The sequence below is a fragment of the Alosa alosa genome, chromosome 7 (genome assembly GCF_017589495.1).
Source record: "Alosa alosa isolate M-15738 ecotype Scorff River chromosome 7, AALO_Geno_1.1, whole genome shotgun sequence".
Classification (NCBI taxonomy): domain Eukaryota; kingdom Metazoa; phylum Chordata; class Actinopteri; order Clupeiformes; family Clupeidae; genus Alosa; species Alosa alosa.
This window is the reverse complement of record NC_063195.1, coordinates 3,589,986-3,616,147: the sequence shown is the minus strand read 5'-3', so window position 1 is coordinate 3,616,147 and position 26,162 is coordinate 3,589,986. Positions and strand designations below refer to the sequence as shown.

The 26,162-nt window shown below is 39.9% G+C and overlaps 2 protein-coding genes across 7 annotated transcripts in view; one reads left to right on the top strand and one right to left on the bottom strand.

Moving 5' to 3' along the window:
* The window catches only part of LOC125297402 (leucine-rich repeat extensin-like protein 5), a 78,729-nt gene extending 60,234 nt beyond the window's left edge, over window positions 1-18,495 (top strand). For 4 of the 6 annotated variants that reach the window (XM_048247774.1, XM_048247775.1, XM_048247773.1 and 1 more), the window contains 3 exons: window positions 12,458-12,571; window positions 15,406-15,519; window positions 18,343-18,495. In XM_048247774.1, coding sequence (XP_048103731.1) covers window positions 12,458-12,571; window positions 15,406-15,519; window positions 18,343-18,460 — 346 coding nt within the window. In that variant the 3' untranslated portion in view covers window positions 18,461-18,495. Of the gene's footprint in view, window positions 1-1,430; window positions 1,511-5,847; window positions 6,099-11,067; window positions 11,206-12,075; window positions 12,190-12,457; window positions 12,572-15,405; window positions 15,520-18,342 lie in introns of those variants that run through there. The other 2 variants (XM_048247772.1, XM_048247771.1) reach the window with 2 other exon arrangements.
* Window positions 1-26,162, bottom strand: part of LOC125297247 (NACHT, LRR and PYD domains-containing protein 12-like) — a gene marked incomplete in the record, with an annotated part of 868,465 nt that overhangs the window by 771,077 nt on the left and 71,226 nt on the right.

The following is a 26,162-nucleotide window of genomic DNA, read 5'->3' as shown; positions in this document are numbered from 1 at the left end:
CGACATTTTGCCGCGGAAGGGGTTGTGATATGTAGACAACTGCATTACAAATTAACCCCATGCATTACTATGGAGGATTTATTGAGTGCTGTATCTCCTCATTAGAAAGTCTCTGGTAAGACTGGTTGTTCTGGTAATTTCAAAAAGTAACTAAGTAACTTTTACTTAAAGTAAATTTTAAATTAACTACTTTTTACTTTTACTTGAGCACATTTTCAGATTGGTATTTTAACTTGTACTTGAGTAATATTTCATCAAAGTATTGGTACTTTTACTTGAGTACAATATTTTCATGCTTTTTCCACCTCTGAATATTGTAACCCCCATCAATAAGTAATATTGTAACCCCCATCAATAAGTACTGTATATTGTAACTCTCCACTATAAGTGAGGGTAACTGTGGTGTATGAAAACATTGAGAGGGAAGTGTGAACAGGAGTGTTTCTGGACTGGCCAGCCGGCACTCTGTGTCTTTCTACAGCTGTCTTCGGGTCCACTCACCCCACCTGCACGTTCCACTCCACATTCATTGAGCCCCTCTATGTAGGGTGTGAGCTTATTCAGACTCTGTGTCCCTGTGCAAGATTACTTAGTGACGAGCTCTCCTGCTGCTGGTCATTCACATAGACTTTATAAATCAGTTGTACATGTAGCATTCTACATTCTGATGCATGAACTAAAAACACATGTTGTTGTCATGGTGACGGTTCTTCATAAGTTGATATGTGTAGAATAGGCCTGCTACATTATGTGCATAATTAAGCATTTATTTGAAATGGGTAGATTTTAAACTTGAGCTCTGGTAATAATCTCAGCCATGTTTGGGAAATCTTCCTGTTCAAACATAACCAACTAGCTTAAATAATAATAAAACAGCATTTCATTATTTTTTTCAGCTCCAGTTATTTTGTGACTATAGTTTATCTTCCCATCTACAGGTTTAAAATCTATTTTCATATGAGAGAATGTCCTGTTTTAAATTGCATTTAATCTTTGTGAAAATATAACGCTATTATATACTGCGGGCCTATCGGCAACTAAACACATGATAGCCTAGAAAAAATAATTTTATATTATATTGGCACAGCATGAACTATAAGATTGTCCGAGAGTTTGTAAATTCAATAATTTTACTGGAATCAATTTATAGAAGATACAAGAAATATCCGCAACTCTCTGTCTACATGCAAAAAGGTTTTTTTACTTTGAATCTGCGCAAGCTTTGGTTGGCAGACCTTCTTCAGGCAGAGTAGATCCTAGCCTATTCTTATTTTTTTATAAGCTAGGCTACCTACCAATCCTGGGCCTCGACAGATGAGCGGTGATCTGCATTTTATTTACTGGTATCAATTTAGCCTACTTTCATTAAAGCTACCATCTAAAATCGCTTTTTGACAGGGGGAGGACTTTTTAAGTGGGTCTAACCAAAAGCGAAAGTACATAGTCAGACTCCCGCGTCAGTAAGTTTTTGTCTTGTAGGCTATCGAGATCACACAGTTTGTAGCCTAAGGTAAAAGAGACTCACTATTTATGTTCATGTCATTCATTTTGTGTTTTTTCGGTATGTGGAATATTTGGAATAAACTAATTAGAATTTCGTTGCATGAACTTGTCGTCGTTGTTTAAGATTTCCGCCTTTATGGTAGGCAGGCCTTGCCTTTAACAAACAAACCACTAGGCTAAATGCGGGCTTGCTAACATTAACATATAAGATTCTGAATAGATTATATGTCTTAATTTAACTACATAGTCGGCTAGCATAATATGACGAGGTAGCCTACTCTTTTGCCAGGTCCAGATTATGGCATCAAGCACAAAATCGTCGTGCGTAACTAGATAGGCTAACCTACAGGTGCTAGCTTGAGACCAGCAAGGGCATATGTTTGCATAGGGACATGTCCATACCAATATTTTGGGGTGACGAAATTGTCCAATAACTTTAGCGAAGTCATTCATATTATTTGTTTTATTGTGAAGTCGTTAATTCCGACGCGTCCCTCATAAAGTGAAGTACAACCAGTTTAGATGCTGTCATTTGATTGGCTGAAACCTGGAAGTATCAAAACATAAGCATAGGCCTCTTTGTCGCGTTAGTGGCAGACACATAGGAGGCATGCAGGTGTGTGGACAATGATCTGTCTGCCAGTAGGATACCCCAAGAAAGGGTAAAACTTCCTGTGGTTTATTTGAAGCTAAAGCAAATTGAAATAATCATGTGTTTTACATTCACTATACATGCATTTTCCTTGCCTGGTTGTCTTAATTATTTTGTCTTCTGTTACTGCATTCTTGTATATTAAGAGTTCCTCAAGGGGAGAGCTGTATACTGCAAAGGCATGTCATTGTAGGGAGTGATGAAGAGTGCCCCTAGTGGCAAACAGGGAAACTGCAAAGGCATGCCAGTGTAGAGAGTGCTGAAGAGTGCCTCTAGTGGCAAACAGGGAGACTGCAAAGGCATGCCAGTGTAGAGAGTGCTGAAGAGTAGCCTAGCTAGCGCCACCACTTCTCAATGAGACGTGGTCTGGGAACCAAACGTTCATTTTCTCGTATTTGAAAAAAATGCCATAAATATCCGTTTATTGGGTGCCACGGATGTCTATCAAATGCGCCTGTGCATAGCTCATCATCGCCTTTGCTCTTCCCCTGTTCTGTGATTGGTTCCCCATCTCAGGCTTAAAATTTGCTCCATGGTCTCCAGGCTGCCTTATCAAATCACGTGCAAGGCAGCATGGGAACACCCAGGCTAGCTGAAGAGTGCCCCTAGTGGCAAACAGGGCTGTACCATGAAGGGAAAACTAATTAAACCACCTAAACCAAAGTCCTTCCACTCGGCGCCATATTGCACTTATCAGACATCTATTTCGGGCAGAACCGCACATGTGCAAGGCTTCACAACACCAACATCACTCCAGCTGTGAGATCACAATAGGCCTACATGATTGGCACGATGTATTCACATGTCAACTTTTGGTGGTGAAAGGGGCAGAATATGTATAGATGACACGTTTGTGTTCCGATCTATCCCCATACATTTTCATGGGAGATTCTTTGAGTGCTGTATTGTCTGAAAGCATCAGTGTTGAAGAGTGCCCCTAGTGGCAAATAGGTAAACTGCAAAGGCAAGTTTGTGAAGAGAATAGTCAGGAGGTCACCTAGTGGCAAACTGTGAGACTACAACTATGTAAAATGGTCAGGACCCCCATATTGTAATTTAGTGCCCCATCAATAAGTAATATTGTAACTCTCCACTATAAGTGAGGGTAGCTGTGGTGTATGAAAACACTGAGAGGAAAGGGAGAACAGGAGTGTTTCTGGACTGGCCAGCCAGCACTCTGTCCTTCTACAGCGCCTCCTTGATCCACTCACCCACCTGCACACGCTCACCTCCACATTCATTGAGCCCTCTATAGGGGTGTGAGCTTTGCTATTCAGACTCTGTCCCTGTGCAAGATCACTTAGTGACCACACGCTGCACAAGCACCAGAGTCCATGGAAGAGACCAGCTAGCAAGCACATCTATGTTAAATAAATATATTTCCATCTATGTTAAATACATATGTATCAATATATTTCAAAATATAAGTAAATATTCAATATTGGCCACTTTCTTATATTTTCTGCATATAATTAAATATATTTAAATATATGACACTAAGAAGCATGACCACATGACCCTTGATGAAGATTCTGATCACATGATCTATATATTTCAGACTTATATTTCTCTAATATAGTTAATATTCTACTACGGTTTGATATTTTCAGCATTGATCAATACATATTTCACTATTGTATTTGCTTAAAATCAACCATAGTATCAGTATAAAGAGGAAGAAACACACAACACTTCTGTTATCTTTTATTCTATTTTATTGAAAATCTTTGTTTTTGTTATGGAACCAGTGTAGAGAGTTGCATGTTGAATGAAAGCAATTCAGCATACAATGAAGATCTACCAGCAATTTTGACCACCTCGAAGACCGGCCAACTAGCTGCTACTTCTTGGCCGCCTTCCTCCCCTCCACCACATAACGTTAGTTTCTAGCAAGATGTCCCACCCAGAGCCGTTGAAAAAGTCTTCCTCATTATCTGAAATTACTAATGCAGTCGGCAAAATACTGGTTACAAAAGTCCCTGCCAATCCACTTAAACAGAGCAAACGTTTTACATTTGGACTAGTAGTAGCTGTTATGTTACATTGCTGGGTCCCATATATACTTGCCTACATTCTTGTACTATAAATGTATATATATATATATATATATATATATATATATATATTTAAATATAAACTGGATGTAGCTGCATTATGTGAATATATTTTTTCCCTTTTCTTTTTCTGTATGGGCATAATCATTCATTTATTTGAAATGGGTAGCATTTTAAACTTGAGCTCTGGTGTTAATCTCAGGCATGTTTTAGGAAATATTCATGTTCAAACATAACCAACTTGCTGAAATAATAGTAAAAAGTGTTTCATTATTTCCAGCTCCAGTTATTTTGTGACTATAGGTTATATTCCCAGCTACAGGTTTCTAATCTATTTTCATATGAGAGAATGTCCTGTTTAAATTGCATTTAATCCTTGTGCAAATAGTATCTACTGCAGTAGGCCTATCGGCTTCTAAACACCAGTGGTGGAATGTAACGAAGTACAAATACGCCGTTACTGTAACTAAGTAAAATTTCCACGTATTTGTACTTTACTTAAGTAAAAATTATAGTGCATACTTTTGACTTTTACTTCGTTACATTTTACAGCAATTATCTGTACTTTTACTCGCTACATTTCTACAACACCATCGTTCCTTTTAATTATACATTTTATGATCAGTTTTTTTTTCTCTCTGACAAACACGTTTGTTTTACCAGGGGTTGCTACCAAAGATTCTGGAGCTACGTGCATTCTTAGAAACATAAGCTTCTAGTCTAGACCAGGCAAAGCGCGGAGCTTGTAGCCATCTGCATTCGGTAGGCTATATTCACCAGACCCATGGCTACACTGTACATGCAACTGTGTTCTGTGCCTTTCTCTGTCTGTTATCTGCAGGGTTAGGGCCTCCTCTCGATGAGATTGCTATCCGTGGATCAGCGAAGTTAACAGGCTATGCCCATGCTTCTGTCACACGCCTGATCATTTCATGCACAAATGAATGGTAGACTATTAATGAACCGGTGGACGGAAAAAACGTAACATTTTCCAGATTAGGAAATATTCTTAATTGTGTGTGATTAAATAAAGATGCATAGCCTACAATTGGGGGTAGTAACGTGGCGCCATTCAACGCCTTCGCGCCTGGGCGCAAGTGAAACTGAACTTAATCATAAAGACACCTTTCTCACCCCTTTCTGTTAAATCAGCATAATTGGCATTCCGATCCACCCGACGTTTCCCTTGTCTACCCCGTTAAACTTCAGGCTCTCGTGTTTTGCTGAATGATATTACTCAGCAGATCACCCTAGTAGATAACCAGAATTACAGTCTCTAGAATTGTAGGTCAGAATGTAAACTGGGCCACAGATGGTAAGCACAATTGCATTAACTTAAAACTATCTAGTCGAGTATAACCTAAAAACTAGCTTAATTAAAATGCCACAGCCCATACTGATTTTTCCTTTTTTTAGAATATAGATATTAAGAGAATAAATCATTATGCAAATACTTTTACTTTTTTTAATACTTAAAGTACATTTAAAAGCTTTTACTTTTACTTAAGTAGGGTTGTCATTGTGGTACTTTTACTTTTACTAAAGTAAATATTTCTCTGTGTATTTGTACTTTTACTTAAGTACTGAGGTTCAGTACTTCCTCCACCACTGCTAAACACACGATAGTCTAGAAAAATCACAGATATAATACTGGCACAGCATGAACTATTACATTGTCCCTGAGATTTTGTCTGCAAATTCAATGATTTTACTGTAATCAATTTAGCCTACCATAACTTTCATTAAGGCTACGATCCAAAATCGCTTTTGACAAGGGGAGGGACTTTTGAAGTAGGCAGCCCTAAAACGAAAGTAAATAGTTAGACTCGTCAGACGCGTCAGTAGCCTAAATTTGTCTTGTATCGAGAGCACACAGTTTGTAGCCTAAGGTAAGAAACCCACTATTTAATGTGTTCATATTATCATTTACTTTGTGTTTTCGGTATGTGGAATATTTGGAATAAACTAATTAGAATGTTGTTGCATGAACTTGTCGACGTTGTTTAAGAAAAGTTTTCGCCGGAGAGAGATTTCCGCCTTTAGGGTAGGCAGGCCTTGCCCTAACAAACCAGTAGGCTAAATGCGGGCTTGCTAACATTAAAATATAAGAGAGGCTACTGAATAGACTATCGGCTATTTCTTAATTTAACTCCATAGTAGGCTTGCATAATGTGTGGAGTTAGCCCACTCTTTTGCCGGTCCAGATTATGGAATCAAGCACAAAATCGTCGTGCGGAACTAGATAGGCTAGCATGCAACAGGCGCTGGCGCAGCAAGGGCGTTTGCATAGGGACATCACATGTCCATACCAATACTTTGGGGTGACGAAATTGTCCATAACATTAGCGAAGTCATTCGTACTATTTGTTTTATTGTAAAGTCGTTCATGATGCGTCCCCATAAAGTGTAGCCTACATCACCAGTAAGCTACAACCAGTTTAGATATGCTGTCATTTGATTGGCTGAAACCTGAAAGTGTCAAAACATAAGCATGCAAGGCCTCTTGTCACTAGGGGTGGGCGATATGGACAAAAAATAATATCTCAATATTTTTTGTGATTTTGACGATAACGATAATTAATCGATATCCTTTAAAAAATAGTTTTTGTTAAAGTCTGAGTTACTTTACAGCTCATTATTTATGAATAGCATCATTACAATAATAACCAATAACCTAACCTGTGACTTTTTAACAGGGGTGAAGGTAAGCCGGTACTGGCCGGTACGGAGTACCACTAAAATATTTGGAGAGGGTACGCCGTCCCGGAAAGAAAACTATACTGTCTCTGAAAAATATAGCACTTTCAGCATGACAACACAACTGCTAACGTCAAATTACCAGAAGCAACACGTTTCCCCCAAAATATAATTAATATACATCGTTCTGAACCGTATCTGAATTGTGTCTAAACCTCCCGTGCAGCTGGACAGACAACGAGCAAGCTATAGCGCGCGTAGCCTACAGTAATTGCGCCAACGTGCACTGGTATCCAAAGTGTTTTAGCAGACGGACGTTTCTTGGATTTGTTGATGTTTCAATAGCCTATTCTGGTTTTATGTGTGCAGTGTTTCGCTGGGGAGACAGGAGGAGTGCGTGTATGGCTTAACCAGATCTTGCGCAGCAATAATGAAAGTGTTTTAGCGGACAGAAGTATGTTGCAGTCTCCCAAATAAAAAGGCATGACTCAAAGAAACGTGTTTTATGATATACAGTAGCCTATATAAAAAAAAATTGATTGGAAGTGGGAGCGAGCAGAGTAACTAGGTTAAATAAATAAATAAATGTTGAAATTAAGTGTTTGCAATTTATTCATAATCAAAAACAGATGCAGGTGGGTTAAAGAGTGACACTAGAGTGATAAGAAGTCCTAGTGAATGCTTGATAAGTAGACTATAATACAGTAAATAAACAAATAAATAAATAATAAATAATTAGGCTAAGTGAAATTTTCGGCGTTGCTCCAAGATTATAACTCTATATCATAGTACCACCAAGAAATAAAAACTACTTTCACCCCTGCTTTTTAACCAAATCAACCAATGCATTGTCACTCTGACACATTTCCAATTCTGCCCCCACTTGTGTGTGTGGCAATAACATGGTCTCAGCTACATTAGAGAAGATGAATAGGCCTAACAGTTTCCCAAGAGAAAGTCTAAAGCTGAAGTTCCTTTCAAACCTTTATATAGGATTCACTGTAAAACTAAGCAGACCAACAGAGTACATCTCAGTTATTTCCTTCTATGTTTTGTTTAAGAGCAATGTAGGCTAGCATTCCAAGTTACAGAATAGAAACTAATGCATTAGCTTATGGCTAATGTATATGAGAAATCCCATATAGATGCTAACGGTTAGCATAATCGGTAAACGTATATAGTGTAGAGTCGGCGCAAAAAGACAGTGTTAGCGTTCTCCTGCGAAAAGCATGCTGGGATACGAGAGCGAACATTTGGGGGGTTTATGTCGTTATTCTCTTAAGTTATAAGTGTAAAGTTGGTGTCTTTAGTGTAACATGTTTCCCTTTTAGTTTTCCCTCATGTGTGATCCTTTTTGTGTGGGGGGCTGCGACCTCCCCTGTTGGTGTAGTGTGTGTGACTTCTTGACGTGCTCTGTGTGCATTTGTGGTCTGTGTTTGTGTCGCACCACTCTCAACAATGCATGGTCTGAATACATTTGTTATTTTTGCAAGCATACATGCAGAGCCCACAGGCCCTAGCCCACTAAAGTAGGAAACACAATATTATTGAGCAACAAGAAGCAGGACTCTTCAGAATGTCACACCATTACCAACAGAATTGCATAGAAACAAATTATTCGCTTAACACCAATAAAGCCACATAGGAATAAGCACACAATAAATCACTTCAGTCCAGTTTGTTTCTTAATTGCCACACAGGTAGACAATTGTGAAATAGGCCCAAGCAGTTATAAGGAGGGAGGGCTCACCATGACACAGTCCACGCCCCCCTCCGGCTGTCCAAGCATTGCTGGCCCCCAATCAGGGAAATAACATTGGTCGGCGGCACCCTCCTCGCCGACCAAGAAAACAACAAATCCCACAATGCACTGGGTGGTGTAGCAGCGCCATCTCCGTGGAGTCCGCCTCCCTGCAGCCAGTGACGTTAGGGCCCGCTCAGACTGCTGTCCAAAATGCGCAGAAGACTTCCTTGTCGGCAGGAGCGGTCTTCCATGCAGCAATCGCCCTCGGGGAGAGAACAATGTTTTAATACTGCCGTAAACCTTGAGCTGGCCCATCCACACTAAGACAGAATGATTGTTTTACTTTCCTTTAGCAGACGTACGATTGCGCATATCAGCTGTCTCCTCTCTTCAGTCAGGCTGCACAGCTCCAGGAAGTCGGCACCCCTCGGGAGAAGGACAGTTCTTAAAACTTGACCGATGACCGATGGCCCACTCACACAGCAAGACAGCAGATAAGCAAAAGTTACTTTCCATCATGGATCGCTAGTTTGCGTCCTCTTAATCAACCCGTCAGCGGTCAGTCATCCAGCAGTCCACCTCGCATCAGCTGTTGCTTCAGGGTTGGCGTCATCAGGCCAGCCCTGGGTTCCCCCCGTCGTCACTACAACCTCCCCTTTCCCTATAAAAAGGATTTACCTCCCCATTCTCCCAATCGCAAACACTCACACACCCCAGTCCAATTAGTCCATCCACCAATCACAGTGTTCCACATGAGAAAGCAGGAAACGTCCATCACAGGGAATTGTTCATTGTGCACAAATAAGCATTTTCCCCCTGCATCAGACATTTATACATAATAATAATAATAATAATAATAATAATAATAATAATAATAATAAACCCTCCTGACTGTGACATTTGTGTCCCTGCTCTCGTTCTCAGCTAATAAACCTTTTGATTGGACAACTGTGTGTGTTGCTATCAAATCATTACAATAGGCTATTTAGAGCGAACTTCAGTCCATTTACAAAAGAGTTACATGAGAATAGTTCTTTGTAAACAACTGACTCAAAGGCTGTTTTCTCTCCATATAATACCGTGTAGGAAAAAACGTGACTGTCTCATCAATGCTACTTGGACAGAAGTAGCGGCATAAAATCCGAAGTAGGCTACTCTCGCTGCACAAAATAAATATTAGGCATGCGGGACAACGTTTTAGGTTGTGACCCACTAGTGATCACGTGACACTTGCTCTGCTGCAGCCAGGGGCTTCTCCCGCATACATCCTGGGAATGTATGAGTCTTCAATGCGTGATTTCGAGTGTTTTTCCCCATAAGTAATTTAAATACTCGATAATGTCAATTTGCACATCGTTAAAACAACAATCACGATATTATCGCAGACGATATATATCGCCCACCCCTACTTGTCACGTTAGTGGCGGACACATAGGAGGCATGCAGGTGTGTGGACAATGACCAGTAGGATTCCCTTTGTCCTTTAGCATGCACATGCTGCCCCTTCTAGTGGATCAGCTTGGCCTATACACCAACAAAATTAAAGAGTTGTAGTAAAAATAAATCTTCATGAGTATGTGTATTATGTTGTGTATGTTAGGGACCTTTAGGGTTTATCAAGGGTCAACCCTGGAGCAGTCAGTGGGGCTTACATGCTTTTAGGGTCCCTACCCTTGACCTCTGACCCCATGGGCCTGGCCTCATAGCGCTGCCGCTGTCCTATTGCGTGCAGAGGGAATTTGAAAGACAACTGATTATCCCGCCCCTCGGACTGAGCACTGCGAACGGTGAGTGCCCAGACCCTACATTTTAATGTGGGTCTGGCTTGTCAGGCTAACAAATGTCTTGAATCTTGAATAGAAATGTTAAGGTGTAGGCCTATAGGCTAAAGTAAATTCCTCAGTACAGATTAAGGTCTTTGGCCACTGTAGTCTAGTTTGCTTTATGACAGTTGGGTCTGGATTAAGCGCACGCTCATCCCAGGCCAGGCCCATGGGGTCAGAGGTCAAGGGTAGGGACCCTAAAAGCATGTAAGCCCCACTGACTGCTCCAGGGTTGAACCTTGACAAACCCTAAAGGTCCCTAACATACACAACATAATACACATACTCATGAAGATTTATTTTTACTAGCCAACGGAGAGTTTACATTACATTTGCTGCCGCTAGGGGCGCGTCTAGATTTCTAGGCTAGACATTTGTTCTTTCTTGTTGTAAAAATACTACAGTACTGATTCTTGTTTAGTTACATGTTTGTTGTGCTTCTTTCATCATCTTCAGTTTGTTCTGTGTCTTCTTCTTGTCAGAATACTAAAAAACAAAGATAGTGGTTCATGTTTAGCTACAGTTATAATCTATAGTATGCGGTGACACATGAAACAAGACGTAAAGCTGCATTTGTCTCATGTACATTCCCAGAGAGACTCCCACTGCTGCTAGGATGAGTGTCTCTCAGGAGAGAGAGGAGGCTGCAGGTCACAGTGAGACACTCAGACCAGAGTCTGCAGCACACAGCTGTGTGCAACCAAGCAGCAAACCAACACACTCTGATGGAGGGTAAGTGAATCCACATATACAGTACACATCAACCTGTCCCCACACACTCTGATGGATACAGTAATCCACAGAATCATACACCTGTACCTGTCCCCACACACTCTGATGGAGGGTAAATTAATCCACAGATACAGTACACATCATACCTGTCCCACACACACTGATGGATGGAGTTAATCCACAGAAACAGTATGCATTATACCTGTACACTCCACAGAAACAGTATGCATTATACCTGTCCCCACACACTCTGATGGAGGGTAAGTTAATCCACAGAAACAGTATGCATTATACCTGTCCCCACACCCCCTCAGTTATTCTCTGGTGCATTGGTGCCTCATTGTCTGCATTTGGAATTGTTTGGTTCCTTGTCTGTGCTGTCAGTGAACTTCCTAAACTATGCAAATATATCTAGCTGTTCATGGGAGCAGCAGTAACAAGAGAATTCAATAGCAATAGTGGCCATTAGACTGATAATACCATCTATAGGTACCATCTATAGTATTGCCATTATGGACTCATTTAGCTAATCACTAGGAATATATCTCCTAATGTGAATAATCATCAGTCTGTAGACATGTCAGTCACATGCAGTTCTACACACACACACACACACACACACACACACCTATAGGTACTGTACCATCTACAGTATTCTCATTATGGACTCATTTAGCTAGGAATATATCTCCTAATGTGAGTAATCATCAGTCTGTAGACATGTCAGTCACATGCAGTTCTACACACACACACACACACACATTATTACATATTACACATATTGCACATATTACTGTAAGTGTGAGCAAATCACTCCGCAGAGGAATGAGTTGATGTTAATCTGTTTCTTGTGTCTCTTTATGTAACCAGCCCACAGACAAACAGACCTCCATCTCCAGTGCCCAGCTGTGTGTCCATGAAGAGTTATCAGTCCATGGGTGCTATGCCCCACTTCAGCAGTGAACCAGTTCCATCAGGTCTAATGTGAGTAGCATGTTAGTCTGTTGACATGTCAGTCACATTCAATTCTACACACACTCTCTCTCTCTCTCTCTCTCTCTCACTCACACACACACACTTTGTGTGTAAATTAATCTCTCTTTCTCTCTCTCTCTCTCTCTCTCTCTCTGTGTGTGTGTGTGTGTGAGAGAGAGAGGTTAATTCTAAAATGGAGCATGTATTGTTGTAGTATTACTGTAAGTGTGAATAAATGCAATGTTATTCAGTTTCTTGTGTCTCTTTATGTAACCAGCCCACAGACTCACAGACCTCCATCTCCAGTGCCCAGCTGTGTGTCCATGAAGAGTGATCGGTCCATGTTTGATATGCCCCACTTCAGCAGTGAACCAGTTACATCAGGACTAATGTGAGTAGTCATCAGTCTTTTGACATGTCAGTCACATTAAATTCTACACACTCTCTCTCTCTCTCTCACTCACACTCACACTCACACTCACACTCTCTCTCACACACACACACACACACACACACACACACACACACACACACACACACACACACACACAGACACATAGCACCTTATACAGAACTATGTTAACTCTCAACTATGACTGTGTCTACATACAGTTTATGAACATGGCTTCTATCAGATGATTTCCAATGGCATTTAAAAACTAGCTAATAAATAATATTCTCACTGTAATTGCAGAAGATCACAAATACCTGATTTATTCAGTTCTGCTGAAGTGTTCTATTTATTTGTTATCTTTACACATGCAAAAGTTCAGGGGGTTCAGGCTCGCTTGCTTGCTTACAAAGTAGTCTCGGTTCTGCTCCCACCTACTTGAATGCCCTCATACAGACATACGCTACCTCCAGACCGCTGCGCTCCTCAGACGAACAACGACGTCTAGCTCTGCCAACGGTACACTCAGGCCAATCCAAACTTTTCTCATCTGTTGTTCCTCGTTGGTGGAACGCACTGCTAGTTCCTACAAGGGCAAGGACACCCCTCTCTTTTTAAAAAAAAACTCAGCCCCAGGTCTTTAGAGAACATCTCCTCTCATAGCACTACTTACAAGTAGTCTTGCTGATCCTAGCACTTACCACCTGTCTTGAACTGACACTCAACTGTTTAAAAACAGCACTCACTGATGCACTTATTCTTACTGTACTCAACCTTTTTTGTAATGTAATGTAAAGTTGCTTGGTAGGGGGCCGGGATCTCAATAGTGAGCAACCCAAGTCCCCACACAGATGTGAATTGACTGTGAAAGGCATTCTTTAGAAATCCAAAAGATTGGCCAAAAAGACAGTAACAGTAACCACCTAGTGGAAGTACAATTGTCATCCCTCTCTATTTTCAAAAAACTCCTGAAGACCCAGGTCTTTAGAGAACATCTCCTCTCATTCAAGTTCAATTTATTTCTTTGTCCCAAATGGGCAGTTTGATTGCAGACAGGATCACATACCACACGACAAGACACAACACAATACAATACAGATAGATATGCACAAAATAATAATTTAGTTGTGATAAATAGGTCTGACAATGCCTAAAAAGTCAGTAAAACAAAGATAAAAACTTTTTAATTAAATAAACTAAACTAAATGGACAAATCTATCTTTTCCTGTTGTGTGCATTCAGTACTTGGATAGAAAAGGGGATGAAGGAATTTTTGTACCTCTGTTTAAAAGCAATAGGAGTTTTAAAACGCAAGCCGGATAGCATAGCACTACTTACAAGTAGTCTTGCTGATCCTAGCACTTAACCACCTGTCTTGAACTGACACTCAACTGTTTAAAAACAGCACTCACTGATGCACGTATTCTTACTGTACTCAACCTTTTTTAAATTGTCCTAAAAATTGTTGACAGAATTGCTTTAACCTTTAGAACCCGATTGACCTAAAAGTGCGTCAAACACACCCTTTCTTCTCTGTTACATTGTTCAGCGACTGTTCATCGCGAACGAGATAAAACCTTTATTGCATGACAGAGAAGAAGTGGGGCTTTCCAAAGAGACTACGCACTTGTCTGTACGATCAAGTATGAAAATTAAAAAAAATCATGAAATTAAATCAAATTGCATCATATTTACATTCTATACTTCTCTAAGGTCACCTGCGCACCCATTACTCGCGTTTGAATTACTCGCGAACCCGTGATCGCATAGATATGGCAAGCATATCAGATGAAAGAGGAGAAACAGGGCTATCCATTGGTACCATGGATATCTTTCTGGCTTATAAAAACAGACAAAGTGACTGCAAAATATTAACGTCATGTACACAAACCAACGCTGCACACCCATTACTCTCGGAGTAATTACTCGCGGATCGGATATAAATGCCACATATGTTAGATGAAAGAGGAGACACAGAGCTATCATTTGATACCAAATACATCCTTCTGGGTTATAAAACAGACTAAGTGACAGCTTAAATAATAACTTCATATAGCTGGACTTACCCCACGTTTTTTGTCTGTTTTGTGGCAAAGCATGTTTATAATCCAACGCTATCGTGTGTTTCTCTATGGCAAAACATGTTCATCAATGCTACTTGGACAGAAGTAGCGGCATAAAATCCGAAGTAGGCATAAAATCCGAAGTAGGCTACTCTCGCTGCACAAAATAAATATTAGGCATACGGGACAACGTTTTAGGTTGTGACCCACTAGTGATCACGTGACACTTGCTCTGCTGCAGCCAGGGGCTTCTCCCGCATACATCCTGGGAATGTATGAGTCTTCAATGCGTGATTTTGAGTGTTTTTCCCCATAAGTAATTTAAATACTTGATAATGTCAATTTGCACATCGTTAAAACAACAATCACGATATTATCGCAGACGATATATATCGCCCACCCCTACTTGTCACGTTAGTGGCGGACACATAGGAGGCATGCAGGTGTGTGGACAATGACCAGTAGGATTCCCTTTGTCCTTTAGCATGCACATGCTGCCCCTTCTAGTGGATCAGCTTGGCCTATACACCAACAAAATTAAAGAGTTGTAGTAAAAATAAATCTTCATGAGTATGTGTATTATGTTGTGTATGTAATGTGAGTAATCATCAGTCTGTAGACATGTCAGTCACATGCAGTTCTACACACACACACACACACACATTATTACATATTACACATATTACACATGTTACTGTAAGTGTGAGCAAATCACTCCGCAGAGGAATGAGTTGATGTTAATCTGTTTCTTGTGTCTCTTTATGTAACCAGCCCACAGACACACAGACCTCCATCTCCAGTGCCCAGCTGTGTGTCCATGAAGAGTGATCAGTCCATGGGCTATATGCCCCACTTCAGCAGTGAACCAGTTACATCAGGACTAATGTGAGTAGTCATCAGTCTTTTGACATGTCAGTCACATTAAATTCTACACACTCTCTCTCTCTCTCTCTCTCTCTCTCTCACTCACTCACACTCACACTCACTCTCACACACACACACACACACACACACACACACACACACACACACACACACACACAGACACATAGCACCTTATACAGAACTATGTTAACTCTCAACTATGACTGTGTCTACATACAGTTTATGAACATGGCTTCTATCAGATGATCTCCAATGGCATTTAAAATCTAGCTAATAAATAATATTCTCACTGTAATTGCAGAAGATCACAAATACCTGATTTATTCAGTTCTGCTGAAGTGTTCTATTTATTTGTTATCTTTACACATGCAAAGTTCAGGGGGGGTTCAGGCTCGCTTGCTTACAAAATAGTCTCCGGTTCTGCTCCCACCTACTTGAATGCCCTCATACAGACATACGCTACCTCCAGACCGCTGCGCTCCTCAGACGAACAACGACGTCTAGCTCTGCCAACGGTACACTCAGGCCAATCCAAACTTTTCTCATCTGTTGTTCCTCGTTGGTGGAACGCACTGCTAGTTCCTACAAGGGCAAGGACACCCCTCTCTTTTTAAAAAAAAACTCAGCCCCAGGTCTTTAGAGAACATCTCCTCTCATAGCACTACTTACAAGTAGTCTTGCTGATCCTAGCACTTACCACCTGTCTTGAACTGACACTCAACTGTTTAAAAACAGCACTCACTGATGCACTTATTCTTACTGTACTCAACCTTTTTTGTAATGTAATGTAAAGTTGCTTGGTAGGGGGCCGGGATCTCAATAGTGAGCAACCCAAGTCCCCACACAGATGTGAATTGACTGTGAAAGGCATTCTTTAGAAATCCAAAAGATTGGCCAAAAAGACAGTAACAGTAACCACCTAGTGGAAGTACAATTGTCATCCCTCTCTATTTTGAAAAAACTCCTGAAGACCCAGGTCTTTAGAGAACATCTCCTCTCATTCAAGTTCAATTTATTTCTTTGTCCCAAATGGGCAGTTTGATTGCAGACAGGATCACATACCACACGACAAGACACAACACAATGCAATACAGATAGATATGCACAAAATAATAATTTAGTTGTGATAAATAGGTCTGACAATGCCTAAAAAGTCAGTAAAACCAAGATAAAAACTTTTTAATTAAATAAACTAAACTAAATGGACAAATCTATCTTTTCCTGTTGTGTGCATTCAGTACTTGGATAGAAAAGGGGATGAAGGAATTTTTGTACCTCTGTTTAAAAGCAATAGGAGTTTTAAAACGCAAGCCGGATAGCATAGCACTACTTACAAGTAGTCTTGCTGATCCTAGCACTTAACCACCTGTCTTGAACTGACACTCAACTGTTTAAAAACAGCACTCACTGATGCACGTATTCTTACTGTACTCAACCTTTTTTAAATTGTCCTAAAATTGTTGACAGAATTGCTTTAACCCTTAGAACCCGATTGAATAAAGTCGTCAAAAACACCCCTTTCTTCTCTGTTACATTGCTCCATGACTGTTCATCGCAACGAGATAAAACCTTTATTGCATGACAGAGAAGAAGTGGGGCTTTCAAAGAGACTACGACTTGTCTGTACCGATCAAGTATGAAAAATAAAAAAAAAATCATGAAATTAAATCAAATTGCATCATATTTACATTCTATACTTCTCTAAGGTCACCTGCGCACCCATTACTCGCGTTTGAATTACTCGCGAACCCGTGATCGCATAGATATGGCAAGCATATCAGATGAAAGAGGAGAAACAGGGCTATCCATTGGTACCATGGATATCTTTCTGGCTTATAAAAACAGACAAAGTGACTGCAAAATATTAACGTCATGTACACAAACCAACGCTGCACACCCATTACTCGGAGTAATTACGTATGGATCGGATATAAATGCCACATATGTTAGATGAAAGAGGAGACACAGAGCTATCATTTGATACCAAATACATCCTTCTGGGTTATAAAACAGACGAAGTGACAGCGAAATAATAACTTCACATAGCTGGACTTACCCCACGTTTTTGTCTGTTTTTGTGGCAAAGCATGTTTATAATCCAACGCTATCGTGTGTTTCTCTATGGCAAAACATGTTCATCAATGCTACTTGGACAGAAGTAGCGGCATAAAATCCGAAGTAGGCATAAAATCCGAAGTAGGCTACTCTCGCTGCACAAAATAAATATTAGGCATACGGGACAACGTTTTAGGTTGTGACCCACTAGTGATCACGTGACACTTGCTCTGCTGCAGCCAGGGGCTTCTCCCCGCGATACATCCTGGGAATGTATGAGTCTTCAATCGCGTGATTTCAGTGTTTTTCCCCATAAGTAATTTAAATACCGATAATGTCAATTTGCACATCGTTAAAACAACAATCACGCGATATTATCATGAGCGATATATATATCGCCACCCCTACTTGTCACGTTAGTGGCGGACACATAGGAGGCATGCAGGTGTGTGGACAATGACCAGTAGGATTCCCTTTGTCCTTTAGCATGCACATGCTGCCCCTTCTAGTGGATCAGCTTGGCCTATACACCAACAAAATTAAAGAGTTGTAGTAAAAATAAATCTTCATGAGTATGTGTATTATGTTGTGTGTGTAATGTGAGTAATCATCAGTCTGTAGACATGTCAGTCACATGCAGTTCTACACACACACACACACACACATACATTATTACATATTACACATATTACTGTAAGTGTGAGCAAATCACTCCGCAGAGGAATGAGTTGATGTTAATCTGTTTCTTGTGTCTCTTTATGTAACCAGCCCACAGACTCACAGACCTCCATCTCCAGTGCCCAGCTGTGTGTCCATGAAGAGTGATCAGTCCATGGGCTATATGCCCCACTTCAGCAGTGAACCAGTTACATCAGGACTAATGTGAGTAGTCATCAGTCTTTTGACATGTCAGTCACATTAAATTCTACACACTCTCTCTCTCTCTCTCTCACACTCACACCTCACACACACACACACACACACACACACACACACACACACACACAGACACATAGCACCTTATACAGAACTATGTTAACTCTCAACTATGACTGTGTCTACATACAGTTTATGAACATGGCTTCTATCAGATGATCTCCAATGGCATTTAAAATCTAGCTAATAAATAATATTCTCACTGTAATTGCAGAAGATCACAAATACCTGATTTATTCAGTTCTGCTGAAGTGTTCTATTTATTTGTTATCTTTACACATGCAAAGTTCAGGGGGGGTTCAGGCTCGCTTGCTTACAAAATAGTCTCCGGTTCTGCTCCCACCTACTTGAATGCCCTCATACAGACATACGCTACCTCCAGACCGCTGCGCTCCTCAGACGAACAACGACGTCTAGCTCTGCCAACGGTACACTCAGGCCAATCCAAACTTTTCTCATCTGTTGTTCCTCGTTGGTGGAACGCACTGCTAGTTCCTACAAGGGCAAGGACACCCCTCTCTTTTTAAAAAAAAACTCAGACCCAGGTCTTTAGAGAACATCTCCTCTCATAGCACTACTTACAAGTAGTCTTGCTGATCCTAGCACTTACCACCTGTCTTGAACTGACACTCAACTGTTTAAAAACAGCACTCACTGATGCACATATTCTTACTGTACTCAACCTTTTTTAAATTGTCCTAAAATTGTTGACAGAATTGCTTTAACCCTTAGAACCCGATTGACTTAAAGTCGTCAAAACACACCCTTTCTTCTCTGTTACATTGTTCACGACTGTTCAGCCATAGCAACGAGATAAAACCTTTATTGCATGACAGAGAAGAAGTGGGGCTTTCAAAGAGACTTCACGACTTGTCTGTACCAATGCATCAAGTATGAAAAATTTAAAACTAGACTGCATTTCCGGCGGGAACTGCGAAAGTGTGCTTGCCCTGGTCCGGTCACCAACGTGAGCAGACAGTGACATATGCTATGCTGAACCTGGCTTGATCCAAGCATTCTAACAGTGCCTTTCAGTGTTGGAGCAGTGGCAATACCTCAAAAGCTCTATTCAACTATTGCCTTATGGGTGAATGCGGTTCGTTGGCTTTTACCTGTGGCCTGCCTTCGAATTTAGCTTCTATGACTAAAAATCAAATCAATAAAATAAAACAACAGCAGTGATTGGCTGCAAAAAATAAATAATGTCAATGCGTCTTGCACCTCTCAAACTGGGCTATCAGGTAACCTAGAGAAAAATTTGAAATTATGAAATATGACTAAGGTATTAAAATGCTGCTTGTTTGTCGGGATACTTTTTTCACTGATTTATTTTAGAAATATGAGCTATGAGTGTGAATGTTATATATAACATCCCTAATTCTGTTTTACTGTTTATTTGACAAATAATCTATATGGATTTGCTCTATAAAGACCTTATTTCTGTTTGGGATTGTTTTGAGAGCCTATTGATGTATCTCAGAATAAAGGAATGTCCACAACATTAGTGATGGGGTTTTTTTTTTTGTGTGTGAATGTATTTTACTTAACTCATTGAATGTAGCTGGATACTCATGAGCGCATGTCTCTAACAGCCACAATAGGAGTAATTTTAGCAACACCGTATTTTGTGTGGCCCATAGCGACCCAGTGGATCATGAAAATGTGCCAAAATTCACATTCCTTGCTTGTTGGTACATTAATCCCATTCAGATTGCCACTTATCTGAGATGTAAGAGTTCAGTATAGGTTTAAGGTGTGGGGCAGGGATTTGACATTCTGTGACTTCTTCATTGAGGGCTTGCTTAGCAGCACTGTCCACTTTCTCATTTCCCTCAGACCAACATGGCCTGGGACCCAGCAAAAAACTACACTCAAGTTCTGGTTCTTTAGGCGTTCTAGTTGATCAAGCTCAGCTTTGGTTGTACTTTTTATGCGTGACATTAAAGCCTACTGGAAAGATTTTTAATTGCTATTTAATTGAATGCAATTTACTTTTACTGATTAAATAAAATTAATTTATCCCTCTCACCCATAGTTTTCTATTTATTTACAAATGTACATAGGCCTACTGTAATTACATTTATACATAGTTATTCTACTGATCTATATACTATTCATCCTGCACATAAACTTATTCTTACTACTCTTATAATGTTGTTTCTGCACTACAATGACACTGTTTCCACACTGCACATAGCTGTATGTTATGTACATATCTGTTATATATTTGTCATATTGAATATCCATATTTATTCTGTTTTATTATATTCTGTTAATACACTGCATATATCTATATTATTATTTCTACTATTATAATGTTACTATTACATACATTATTCTACTTATTGTATGAGATAACTGCTAATACACTGCACATATTTATATTTAATTCATATTACTCTAAACCACCTTCTGTAAAATCAACTGTATACTACTGTCTACATTGCACTATATTTCTTGACTTGTCTCTGTATATTTCATCACCTTTCTATACTTTGCATCACATTGTATGCATACTGTAGCTACATGAATCACAGCTAAGATCCTTGGTTGCTATGAAGGCCAGTCGTTCTAAATGGATGGTTGAATGCTATGGCCAAAGGCCAGTTATCTCTGCCGCTGTCAAGCGGGCATATCCCTAACTTTATCTTATTTTTAAACATCTCTATTTTACTTAGCCTACTTCCATACAGTGACTCTATTAAGAAGTGGCCACTTCATTCGAAGCTTACCGCGGATTCACGCAGCAATATTTTTTTATATTAATCTGTCACCACATGCCTATGCCTATGCCAACGTTTGCAAAGAGGAGAATCTTTTAATTTGATTCACAATGAAACGTTACATTTAATGTACATGTAAACAATGAGTAGGCTACTTTTGGTTGTTGTTGGTGGTGTTACTGCATCCCTTTAGTTATGCCTACAATTCAAAATTGTTCCCTCGGATTGTTAGACGCATTTCAAAACATCGCTGACGTGAAATGCCACCACAAAACATTGTTTGTGAATCGGTCTTATTAGGAGTCTTTTCGCTTAAGCTGTCACAGACTCAGGCTACTTTTAGGGCTAAAATGCTTCCTGAATTACTCTTAGTAAAAAAAATAGGAGTCCTAAAGTTACGAGTGACGAAGTTACTGTTGTCAGCTTCTACAAGCATCTCATATCAAATGACCATGGCATTACGCTAAGCAACATAAATCTCATAACGTTACAGCAACATCTCCTCCTATGACCCTAGCTAGCTAGAAGCTAGCTTCTAGCCACACAAGAAATGAATGATGTTAAAATCTCCGCTTAGCATTCTAATAACAGAAGGGGCACAGGGCCACTACAACATGACTCATTATGTCTGTAACGTTAACTGTATAAAAACACTTACTTTCATAAAGGAAGCACACCATCCAGCACATACACATGGAAACCGATATTTTAGGTAGCCTACTTGGCCACCGAACTCAAAGCGTGTCTCTCTGAAGCTCTGTTCTAGAATCTTTGCTCTGAAGTTCGTCCCAGTTGCTAAGCAACATCAAGTAAAACTAATAGACAGTCTTCCAGCATTAAATGTGTATGCATGTGATTTAATGGATGTGTGTGGTTTGTAATTAGAATAAACAAGAAATAACATTTCCAATAATTTCCCATGATAAATTACATAATATTTGCACCTTCCTTCCTTGTGAAGCTCACACTAATTCCACCGCATTTAGTGAAATGTAATACAACGTTGCCACCTAGCGTTCAGTAGGCTATTTAAGATAAACGTGGCATTTCCTGCTTATTCTTTTGTCAACAACACCATGCTTTTAGGAAAACAATCTTTTTGATCATAGTTCCCTCTTCAATGAGCGATTACCAGCTCGTTTTGTAACAGAGATAGCTGTTTATTGTCCCTAGGTTTACAGAAACACCTATTCATATTAATAATTAGCCTATGGAGTGCTGCCGACCACTGTTCATTACATGGCCCAGAATGCCTTGCATGTCTTTACAACAAAAACAACACAGTAAAACCTAAATGCCCGTAAACATATGCATTTGCATACTTGTAACATTTTTAATAATACTCTCCCATCATGATATGTAACAATAATGAAAAATTTAATTTGAATACCGTCAATGTGAAAACAACTCTATTATGTAAGCTATATATAGCTACTGTTCTCCTTGCTATTTCAGTTCGCAAGTCCATACTATCCCATGGCAGAGCAAGGATTTCATGATTGGGCAACGTTGCCTGGAAACTTTGTGTCTGCTCTCAGACATTGTGCATACATGGAAGGTATTGTGATAGAAGGTGAATGGTGAAAAGGTGAATGGTGTGAGTTATTAAATACCCGTGGGTGGTTTGCCAAATGATGGTAACTTTTGGAATATTTTTTTTTTTTTGCCTATGCACCCTCACACTGGAGTCCCCAGTTCATATACAAAATTTGGTATCGATATGTGACAGTGTTCCTGAGATATGGACGACTTCCTGTTTCCGAGCGCCGATTTTTGTTTGGCTGTGACGGGCAAACGCTTTTAAAAATCAAAAATCCTTCCACTAACATTTGTGAGGCTTGGTCAAGGATAATGTACGTCAAGTTTAGGCGTTGGACCAAATTTTGTGACCTGTGAAAATTTAGTTTCGCTTTCTGTTCAATCCAATATGGCGGACCGAACGGCCGCCCACCTGACGTCATCTTCGCGACCAACTTACACCGGTACTGACGGACGTTTTAAAGTTGGAACGGTGTCTCTGTCTCAAAGGGCCTAGGGGCTAGGGCTGACAAAAAATGAGGGAGGCGGAAAAATAATAATAAAACTTAAGAAGAACAATAAGTGTGCTGCTTTGCAAGCACACTTAAAAATCATGAAATTAAATCAAATTGCATCATATTTACAGTCTATACTTCTCTGCGTTCACCTGCGCACCCATTACTCAGCGTTTGAATGACTTGCGAACCCGTGATCGCATAGATATGGCAAGCATATCAGATGAAAGAGGAGAAACAGGGCTATCCATTGGTACCATGGATATCGATCTTTCTGGCTTATAAAACAGACAAAGTGACTGCAAAATATTAACGTCATGTAAACAAACCAACGCTGCACACCCATTACTCTCGGGGTAATTACTCTGGACCCGATCGGATATATATGCCACATATGTTAGATGAAAGAGGAGACACAGAGCTATCATTTGATACCAAATACATCCTTCTGGGTTATAAAACAGACGAAGTGACAGCAAAATAATAACTTCATATAGCTGGACTTACCCCACGTTTTTTTGTCTGTTTTGTGGCAAAGCATGTTTATAATCCAACGCTTATCGTGTGTTTCTCTATGGCAAAACATGTTCATAATCCGGTTTTGAGATCCTAGCAAATTCCTGCATGGCATCCAATTCAAGGCTCACATTGCATCCCAATTTGTTCAACAAAGAAACACTTTTTGCCTTTACTTTGTTCATGGCAATGCAGTAAAAGCGTTGAGAATCATCATGTGTGCATACACTATAGTCACACATGCTAACAGGCAAACTTGGGTCAAGTCAGGTCAGATCAGTTTATTGTCACAGATATGGAGCACAGAATGGTCATTTTATAAACTAAATAAAAATGGCATTTATTTCCGTAAATCACACACACACATTTCTGTAAATTGCTCAGCCCCAGAGTATCCCTCCAACATGGCAATTATATTGCCCGTTTCAGGACAGTTTGCCCTACACACACATGGAATGCATGTAGAGCTATGAGCTTGCTGTGGTGAGATACAGGTCAAAATATAAGAATTTTTATAATATGATTTTTATATTTTAATTCTTTAAAAATCTAGTGTGCTAGTATTAATACTTGAAATGATGGCAGATCTGGATAGCCTAGACTCTGCTGAAAAAAACAATATATAATATGTGTGTGTGGCACTTACAATGACCAGAATAAATCCTTATGAATAAATTTAGGTATGCCCTAAAAACAGCTTAGGGTTCTAAGGGTTAAAACTTAATCTGTTTACCATGTTGTTAGTCATTTTGGTTAAAAATGTGTCAGCCAAATGTAATGTAATGTAATGTATTGTAATGTAATGTAATGTATTGTAATGTAAAGTTGCTTGGCAGGGGGCCGGGAACTCATGGCCATAGCCAGCTAAGACAATAGTGAGCAAGTCCCCACACAGATGTAAATTGACTGTGAAAGGCATTCTTTAGAAATGCAAAAGATTGGCCAAAAAGACTGGTCTTACAGTAACCACCTAGAAATACAATTATAATGATGAAAATCTGGGATTAGTGTTGATCGGTTGTGATTATAGATTGTAGTGGACAGTGATTCTTGATTGCTGTCTGCAATGCATTAAAATAATTACATTCTGTGTAAATTATGTACAAATTAGTAAAGTCTACAAATGAGTATAATGACATTTCAACAAATTCCAAAATGGATCCTTTAAATCTGTGAATCTGGACTTGTATCTGTTTTCAGTATGATGCATATTACACATTTTAATCAGTAGTCTAAGGGCTGTATTTTGGGTCACCAGCGCATGGCGTAAAGTTCATTTTCACCAGCTGGCAGTTGAATTCGATTATTTTGCAAGTTTATTTTTTAAGCATTGCGCCCAGGGTGTGACAATTAACAACCTAGGGAGGGGCCTTTGGCGCTGTCTAAAAATCGCTATCATACACCACCTAAACCTGATCAGAAGTCAATGGCGAGTTGTTCATATGCTATTTTAAGAAGCATGTCAACAGTCATATTGGCAGGTGCAGCACCATCCTTCTATCATTCATGAGCGCACACCAGCGCCGTCCATGCAAAGCATTATAAATTGCATGATTACAACACGTAACATAATTAGGAACAAAGATATTACGAAATACTGTACATCTCATAATGAGTAGTTATTCACCATCATTTGCAAATTGGTAATGGACGGTTAAAAGTGATTAGGGGAGGCGAGACCGCATTATGGAGCACAGCTGAAGCGCACTGTCACGAGATATAAGCAACCTCTGCAGGATAAATGTTGTTTTATTCAGTCATTTGAGCAACGTTAGGGTAAGTGTTGCTTTTTCCAGCCTATGTTTTCGGTGGTAACCCATTGTCAGTCAATAGTGAAAGTAACTGCATATAACTGTTTGTAGTTGACTGACTCCTTGGTGAAGTTAGTTTCACTTTTGCCAATGAGTTCAAATAGACGAGTGCAAATGCGTAAAAGGCTATGCTAGGTTTTAGTAGGCCTAATGCATGGTTTAAGAATGACTATTTCATACGGTCTCTCAAAGCAGCCTCCTTCAAATACCGTTGAATGCCAAAATACCCGATGCATTTATTTGACATATCAGTGGCGTTAAGGCGTTAAAGGGAATGACAGATGTCATTCTCATTGGTTTTAAAATGATGTTACATTCAAAACACACCCATATGACTGATTAAAAAGACCTAGGGAACACCTTGTTACGCCATGCGCTCCACTTTGATAGCTTAAACCCCCAATGTGAACTGGACATCCTACTAAATTTGAATAGACTTTTGACGAGTGGCCATGCACTTTAGAATGTCATGATAGGGCCTAAGTGTTCTTTGTCTGATTTTCTTGCAGACCGCGCGGATCTGACCCAGGATCAGTCCAGGTGTGGGTGTGAGCAGGTACTGAGGGATC